Source organism: Triticum aestivum, chromosome 6B (assembly GCF_018294505.1).
Source record: "Triticum aestivum cultivar Chinese Spring chromosome 6B, IWGSC CS RefSeq v2.1, whole genome shotgun sequence".
In the NCBI taxonomy this organism is placed as follows: Eukaryota; Viridiplantae; Streptophyta; class Magnoliopsida; order Poales; family Poaceae; genus Triticum; species Triticum aestivum.
The window spans coordinates 34,334,379-34,343,312 of record NC_057810.1 but is presented as its reverse complement, the minus strand read 5'-3'; the positions used below and the strand labels follow the sequence as shown (position 1 = coordinate 34,343,312).

General features: G+C 41.9%; 1 protein-coding gene across 2 annotated transcripts; it reads right to left on the bottom strand.

The window, feature by feature from the left end:
* Positions 1-1,533: 1,533 nt before the first annotated feature.
* Positions 1,534-5,817, bottom strand: LOC123133313 (probable protein phosphatase 2C 21). 2 transcript variants are annotated; one of them, XM_044552814.1, is made up of 12 exons: positions 5,687-5,817; positions 5,481-5,595; positions 4,314-4,438; positions 4,145-4,214; positions 3,661-3,766; positions 3,358-3,463; positions 2,951-3,067; positions 2,702-2,837; positions 2,550-2,614; positions 2,413-2,465; positions 2,110-2,164; positions 1,534-2,026 (listed from the first exon to the last, which is right to left on the bottom strand). In XM_044552814.1, the coding sequence occupies exons 3-12, from the start codon at positions 4,404-4,406 to the stop codon at positions 1,850-1,852; spliced, it is 978 nt and encodes a 325-aa protein (XP_044408749.1). In that variant the 5' UTR covers positions 4,407-4,438; positions 5,481-5,595; positions 5,687-5,817; the 3' UTR covers positions 1,534-1,849. The 2 variants fall into 2 exon arrangements, with proteins under 2 accessions (XP_044408749.1, XP_044408748.1); XM_044552813.1 differs by having other exon boundaries at positions 4,314-4,422.
* Between the last annotated feature and the right edge of the window lie 3,117 nt (positions 5,818-8,934).

Here is an 8,934-nt window from a genome sequence, read left to right as displayed (position 1 = left end):
GTCATATTCATCGAGCCCCAACCGGCTCGATCGATCGGGGTCCTGTTCATCCACCCCCACCGGGAACTGTTTATCCACCCCCCCCCCCCCCCCCCCCCGCGCGCACGCAACGCTCACTGTTCATCCAGAGGCAGCATCGATCGACTTCAGCTAGCAGCAGTAGCAAAAGGAATCGCTCGATCGGGTTAACAGCCATGCATCGATCGATCGCTCGGTTTCAGTGACGCATAGCCTGTAGTGCAATCGCTCGGGTTCTGTATAGGCGAACGCCTCGCTCGGGTTCTGTATAGGCGAACGCCTCGCTCGGGTTCAGTTACAGCCCAACGCCTCGCACCCACGCACGTATGTGTATGAGAGAAACGCGCATCGCTCAGCCCCGACCAGCCACCGTAAGCGGGAACACCCAGATATTTTCCTCGCCCTCGCTTCTACCACGGTTTTTTCCGTCGTGGACGGCCCAAAGAATGTCATGCAGCTGCGTCTCCGGCCCGCCCAGAACGAAAAGCCCATGTTCTGTCATGATTTTTTGTCATAGAAGTAGGAGTCCACCACATCTATGATGATACTAGGTTTTGTCACAATTATCGTCATAGAAGTGTCATAAGTATGACAGAACAAAAATTCGTTCGGCCCAAAATGTCACGGATGTATCTTTTTTTTGTAGTGATACCTTGACCACCACGCATGCGTCCACTGGATCAGCCAGAAACCTGCATTTCAAAGTCGAATACATGATCCACTGGTTCCTCTGCTGAACATCGCCAGACATGGACTCCAGCATGCACCACACGAGGGCGGCAACCACCGGCACGCCCCTGCGGCCATCGGGGAAGCCGGGTTTCCTCTCGTCATCCCTGAACGCTGGCACGAGGCCTCTGGCGTGATTGACGTGATCCAGTGGTTCCCCTGCTGAACATCGCCAGACATAGACTCATCATGCACCAGACGAGGGCGGCAACCGCCGTCACGCCCCTGCGGCCATCGGGGAAGACGGGTTTCCTCTCGTCATCCCTGAACGCTGGCACGAGGCCTCTGGCGTGATTGACGAGTGCGGGAACGCTCTTGAACCGCTCGGCGAGCTCCCGACCGATAGCCTTCTTGATTGGGTCGTTGCCGGCCCAGTTGTCGACAGCCCTCATCGGCACACGAGTGATCAGCCACGTCAAAACGTGCTTAGAAAATGGCTCGGTGTTTTTTGCCACAATCAAATTTTCGGTTCAATGCAAAATGTCACGAAACGTAAAGTGGTGGTTTTCAGTCAATCGTGTGGTTCCATTTAACTCCCGCAGAGTTGGTGGTTATTTGTAGGTGGCAACCTGTTACACTAGCCACAAAATGTGATGGTTTTAAGCAATATATACTCATAAAAAAGATGACGTGCTCTAGAGCTCTAGGAGCAAGTAAATGATCTTCACTTGGCATTGCTGATGGATTCTAGTTTTGTTATTTGTATCAACACTAGGCTGGGGTTAATATATAGAATAACAAACAAGAATTCTGAAGGCGGTGAGCATCTACAGAAGCACTAGTCGATCTACAGAAACAAGAATTCAGTGCGATTCAGATTCAGAAAGGCATAGTACTCTGCAGCACAGAGGAATTTTTAGAATTTACAGTATCAGGTCAAACGCGGAAAACAAAGCGTGTGAAAAACCCAACTCCAAGGCAAAATCTCCTGAACAGATCTCAGCAAGCATGCAGCAATCAGTATTAGTGTAAGCTGAATAACTCCTACCTACGCCATGTTATCATCATTCTCGTACACAGAGGCATCACGTCAAGACATGAAACATATAGCACTGCAGAACTTCCAGACCCATGAGCTCTCTCTACCTACTCGATCAAGACTTCAATCAGAGCTCCTTACGTGCAGCTCGCTCACGGACAAGTTGGTGGGAGCAGGCGGGGCCGGACGTGGGAGCCTGGCACTCGGCTTGAAGTAAACCAGTATCAGCGTCAAGTTGTCCACCGGACTGCGGCAAAGGTTCAGAAGCCTATCGCACATGCTAGCAACACTATAGGTCCCCTGTGTTGACGCAACATATTTGTTAGGCCTACACCACATCAATTAACAACAGCAAAAAATAAATTGAGTAAAAAAAGACTTACGGATAACTGCCTCACATACTGGACAGCCATCTCACTGGAGATAGGAGTAGTATCCCTGGAGGGGGGGAGGGGGAACAAAAATGCCCAATGTTTTAGCATTAACAGCAATATAAATGATGTATGAAAGCATTTCCCCAGCTGAGCAGAGTACTACCGGCACAAGATATGCTATTCCACAACTTCAAATGATCTTACTGGTGTGAATGTTTCATAAAGTGGTAAGATTGTTAACCAAGCTCTTGCAAGATAAATAAAGCACACATTTGAAATAACCACTAATTTTAGCAGAGGACGAGAACTCACCAGAATGCACGATTTGCTACAAGGAGATACTCAGTATCATGTGTGATATCCTCCTAACAAAAAAGGGTGATTTCCATTATAACACACCCATGAAAACAAGCTTATACTCGACGAATATCTTTAAACAACAAACTTACAATGTGAATGTCCGGAGTGCATGTCACAATATGTCCTGCAGAAGGTGGCTTGAAACGAAAGCTACCTGAAATGCAAGTATGCAAAATGTCAAGTAAATCAAACTAATGCAATTATGGAAACGACCAAAAGAAAAAATCAGGTAAGCCTATACCAATAGCTCTAGTCCAGGGAAGTATCCCATTTACAAGATCGGCACCACCAACGCTGAGTATTTGCCCTCCAGCATTTTCGATGCTGCTTCTTTCATCCTTATCTTCTGGCGTGTGCTTGGTCGACAAGACAATTGCCTTCAGATTAATTAAAATACGAAGAATTCTTAGATACTCATTGAAAGCATTTCTCATGAGAAAGAGTTGGACAAATAAGTACTAGAAATTTAATAATGAAACCGTCACTATACCTGCCGACCATCATCCCTTGAGAGTACACAACAAGAGTCGCCGACATTCCCAATAATGATCTGGTTTCCTCTAATGAGAACCACGCATGCCGTGCTCCCTTCCACGTATGGAGGTCCCTTCAATATAAGAGCAAACCAAACAGATGAGCAATTCGAACTCATGAAAGAGTTATGTCATACCTAAATTTTGGCAGTATGATAAAACAACTGAGGTGCAATAACCAAGAAGAGCTTAGAATGTGGTATGTAGAGAACATAACTTCTTCAAACAATTCACATCCTATTACAGCAATTGATCCCTTCCAGTCCATTTATATGAATAACAGCATGCATAGATAGAATCCTAATCAACTTCTTCAAAACCTCAATCTTGTAGAATTACTTCATAATCATGGAAGAAACCAAACCTGGACAAGAGGGGGAGTGCTCGGAAAACATAGCAATTTGACACCAAAACCAGGAGGATTAGCCAATGTCCTCCAGTCATCATTTTGGTCCATTTGCTCATCCATTCTGCAACAAATTAAGGAGGAACAATGTTACAGATTTCAGTGCCTCATCTAGATTATCCTTATTATATCCATGAATGTTACAAATAAAGAAGGAACAATGTTAGAAATTAAGAAGTAACAATGTTATATATTTCACTGCTTCCAACAAAGGAGAACAGTTATGCAGCCTGAATGTTGACTACATGATTGTTAAATTACCTGGTAAACGCACGCTTCAGTGCCACATCCAAATTATCCTTATAATCTCCATCGTTTACCAGCACTCTATGGAAGTTATTAGCGCAATACAATGCTACATCAGCTCCTGAAACACAAAATGCATAGCTCAATCTGGCATTTTCATAACAAGAATGCAAAACCAATATAATGCACTAGAAGCTTATATCCAAAAGAATGTAATGAACAGGACTAGCTAAATTTCCTTCAATATATATGTATCACTGGAAAGAAATGGTACACACAACATAGTGAGAATCTTTTATACACACATGACCCTTCCCCTCTATCAGAGAAAAAGAGATCAAAAGGAATGTTCGGATTATTCCTCACAAATCACAACACTTGCTAAAAAAATGAAACTCAAAGACATTACTCAATGCACAATTCAAATCTGGAAACAATGAGTTATGCTACAGATTGAAGATTCAGAATTGTTGTAATAAGGTCAAGAATGAAATCAAACCTCCATGGCCATCATAAACACCAAAGAATGATGTGGAGCTGGAGCCATCTAAGTCAAGGATAGTGCGATGCTGAAAAAGTAAGGGAGAAAACTAAAGTTAGGATTTCAGCACATTACTTCATCACTCACAGCATTTTACTAGATTGGTGCGAAATGGTGCAATACTCACAGCATTTTCAACTTTTGAGTTTGATCCTTTCCTAGATCCCGCAGCATATTCGATTGTGCTATTCTCATGGCTCACGGAAGGACCTTGACCCATGGTGGATTCGCTTTTGCTGAAACAATTATATACTAAAATCTACTCAGCGATCATAAGTATAACCTCATACTTCTCTCTAGTGCATCCATCTAAAAACAATTGTTCATGAAATTCACCACGGATCAAATGCAAGCTCTGCTTGGGGAAAGGGGCGAGGCGAGGAGAAGCCGTTACGGGGTGCACATTGATTGGGCTAAGCAACGCACTAGAAGCAGGTCAAGTGAAATTGCATACTAGTACTCACTAAGAAAATCACCAGAGCTCAACCAATCATTTGCCATATCTGCTTGGTATGAACTAAGAAACGAATACAGCCATGGCGCCACAACCAGTAACTAAGAGCTCAAGTAATCTATACATTATAACATATGAATCTCAACATGAGCAGGTGACAGGATTACAAATGGTTTAGAGCAGGAACCAACTAGTACTTGACCAATTAACTTTGTGGAAGCAACTGAATATTGACACCAGCAAGGGGAGATATATCTACATATAATGGGTCAGCAACCAATTTTTCTCATAGACTAAGAAATTAGAAGGATTGGCACCATTAGGAAGCATTAATGAACCATACCAGCAACTAGGAACTCGAGTAAACTATATATTATAGCAAACAAATCTCGACATCAGCAGGTGACTCGGTTACAAATGCATGGACAGACAGAATCTGTCATCGTAGAAGGAACATCACACAGCACAACTCATACTACAGCAATGTCATAGGCTAAGCAATGCAATAGAAACATGTCAAGTGACATTACATGCCACTTAGTAAGAATATCACCATCCAGAGCACTAAGCAGCAATCAGGCTCCTTGCTGAACCCTCCCCATCCAAATCCCCTTGCTGAACCCTCCCCTTTCTCAAGTACAGGCATTCATAAATCACACGAATAACTAAGAACAGCCGGCTCGCTGATCCACCTCACAACCTTCCCGAGCCCCGAGCCCCCGAAAATTTTCTGATCCCAAATCCGAACATCCACCCTGGAGCGTACGGTACCCAGCAGGAAATGCGTGCCCTCTGCTGCTGCGGGAGGGGGAGGGGGGAGGAGGGGGGCGTGCTTCTCACCTGGACCAGCGGACGTGCGGAAGCGGGAGGAGCAGCGGATTCCGCGGCGAGGGGGGCGCCGCGCTGAGCTCGTCGGAGAGGAGGAGGGAGACGGCGGTGCCTGCGGCTGCGACTCCTGCGAGGAACAACGACAGCTCTGGTTGATGAAGCACCAAACCCTAGGCCGGGGGAGGAGTAGGAAGGGCAGGAGGAGGCCGGCGGCTAACCTGCGGAGTGGAGACGCAACCGACGCCGACGACGACGACGACGACGACGTCTCCCTCCCCTCCCGCGAAGCCAAGTGAGAGCACCGCGACCTCCGCCTCTGCTGTAGACGAAACGGGACGTGGTTGGGCTCGGCTCGGGTCCCATAGCAGTCTACTGGGCCAGTCTTGGCGGAAAGAGGCCCAGCCCGAGCATCGCAGTGAGCTGGAACAGCCCAAAACAGAGACTGTCTTTTCCGTCGATGAGCATACTATAAGGCCCAGTTCTTTTGAGCAGATTATGAAAAATCTCGGTCTGAAAATTCTTGAGCGCAAAGAACTCGATTTTGTGGGTACATGTCAGACCACTATGGTCGATGATTAGATTAGACCAATTGATCCAACTTTTATTGAACCTCACCCAATGCTTACAAAAAAGTTTTTTTGGCCTTATTTCCAACATGCTATTGGAGTCATAGATGGAGCAGACATTGACCAATGAGTTGGAGCTCCAACACAGGAATAGGAAAGGTTAAACAAGTGAAAATGTTGTGAATTATTATTTTTTTTTGCGAGAAAACTTCCAATATATTCATCAACTGTCAAGGTAGTACAAAGAACACCAGAAGTAAGATTTACATCAAGGTCAGTAGACCACCTAGCGACGACTACAAGCACTGAAGCGAGCCGAAGACGCTCCGCCTTCATCGCCCCTCCCTCATCGGAGTCGGGCAAACATTGTTGTAGTAGACAGTCGGGAAGTCGTCGTGCTAGGCCTGATGTGAATTTGTTATGAGGTTCACGTTTGTTGTTCCTGGATGGCTCAGATCTCTTCATGACACACGTGTATGAGCGATGATAGGATGTGGAGTTTTTAAGCTCGAACTCAAATGCTCCTGCATAGATAGTATATTAAAGAAAATAGAATTTTTTTAAAAAAATTGTTCTTTTGGCAAACTTTAAAGAATTTTTGGAGTGCATGTGAAAATTCATCACAAAATCACCTCGGTGCAAGACGTGGTAAAAGAAATAGGTACTCTGAAAATGTTACTTTCAAACACATTTTTTAGCTCTAAATTTTTTTTGTTTCTTTGCCATGACTTGCTCCAATGTGATTTGATGATCAAAATTTGAATGCACTTCAAACATTTCTTAAAGGCCACAGAAAATAAGAATTCTTTGAAAAAAGTTCTTTTTTTTCGGTTTTACTGTTCATGGCAGGAGCATTTGCTCAAGATTAGAAACATACTTTCAGCGATGATATAGTTTGTTATCATCATTTTTCACAACCCCCACAGGTAATCCCTTGTATGCCCATATTGTTATATACAGGATGGTATGTTGTAAATTTCTAGTGTCTTTTGTTGCCCCACTACAGATAAATATTACGATATAAAGGGCGACAATACCATGTATCAGATTTCTAACAACATCCTTCGGTGGGGAGACATGAGATATTCAACCATCGTCATTCTTCTTTGTGAAATATCATCGAAAGAGCATTTGGTGTTCTCAAGACGAAATGACAAATTCTCGGAGGCATACCAGCGTACAAGCAAGAAACCCACAAGATGATTGTCATTGCACGTCCACAATTGGATTCGTGATAGCAAGATACATGATGAGCCTTTTGACAAGTTTAACAATGATGCATATGTGCAACCTCCATTCTTGTTTTACAGGAGCCAACGCTCTACCACGAGAAGATGATGGTACCATGACCGCAACACGTGAGGCTATTGCTGCCAGACTCATATATTGAGATTATTCATGTTCTATTTAGTTCATCCACTTTTGTAACACACAATACTTTAAAACCATTCTAATTCTAATATTTAGCGCTTTATGATATTTGCAAATCACTTCCGTGCTCATATTCAATAAGACACTATTCGAAACAACAATATGTTAACCCTTCATCAAATAGTTTTTGTCTAAGGGTCGAACAGACATTTATGCACACACACTCATTCCACAATCTCAAACTACAATCTCACGAAAGAACTCGACGACAGATTCTATGGGAAGTAGATTCTGGGAGAAATTTTGCAGAATCATGATTCTGCAGAATCCTGCGTGAAAAAAACTGGCCCAAGCCTCATGATCACAGCCTTGCCTTAAAAGGAAAAAGGGAAATGGTGGATAGCACGCTAGGTGACGAGTGCGACTTTATCTCGCTTGAAGCGAGACAGAGTGTCACCTAGCTTGAAGCAACGTCAGAATGGGGCAGCCCAGTAAGACTGATCGTTCATTTCGTATTTCATTCGTTTGATTCCTTAGTTCGTTCCTCCATCTCATTTTTCTTTTATTTTTTCCTTTTTTGATATATTTTCAAATAAACATAATATATACATACAAATATATAATTTACCTATATATATTTGAAAAAATACTTCAGATTGAAAAAATGTTTGTGTGGCGTTACAAAAAAGTTGGTGCATTAAAAAAATGTTGATACCAACTGGGGAAAAAATCAAGATATATTAAAAAACATATTTACACATATTCGAACAACAAATGTTCACAAACCTGTGTTTGAAAATATATTATCATGCATTTTAAAAATGTTAAACATGTATAAAAAATGTTTCAAATGTATATGAAAAATATATAAGGTGTGTGGAAAAAAGCAGACATCAAAACATATATATGATAAAATGTTCATGTATTTACAAAATTTAAACATGTTACAAAATATTTAGAATGTATATTAAAAAAAGGACATAAAACCATAAATTTTATAAAATTGTGACCATGTATAAAAAATAATCAAATACTTCAAAAACTTTATATATGTATTAGAAAAGTTCCTGATATATACAAAATGTACATTGTATACAGAAAAATTAGTATATAAGAAGATGCCATGCATGTATTTGAAAAATGCTAAACATGTATAAAAAGTTCCTGGTGTACACAAAAAATGTAGAATGTGTATAAATAAAGTTGACATAACCAACATATGTTTCAAACGAAATGTTAATAATGTATTTGAACCATTGTTCAATGTGTACACAAAAAATGTTTCATGTATTTGAATATAATGTTAAATGTGTATAAAAATGCTCCCTATTCTATACAAAAGGAAAGAAAAAAGTAAAACCAATAAAAAATTAAAAAGGAAACAAAGAGATCAAAAGAGAAACGGAAAAGGAAACATGTGCACAAGAATGGGAACAATAAAAACCGAGAAAAAAGAAAGAATGACAAAGAAAATCGATTAAAACCAAGAAAGAACGAAGAAAATATGAAAGAAAAGCAAGAAACCAGTG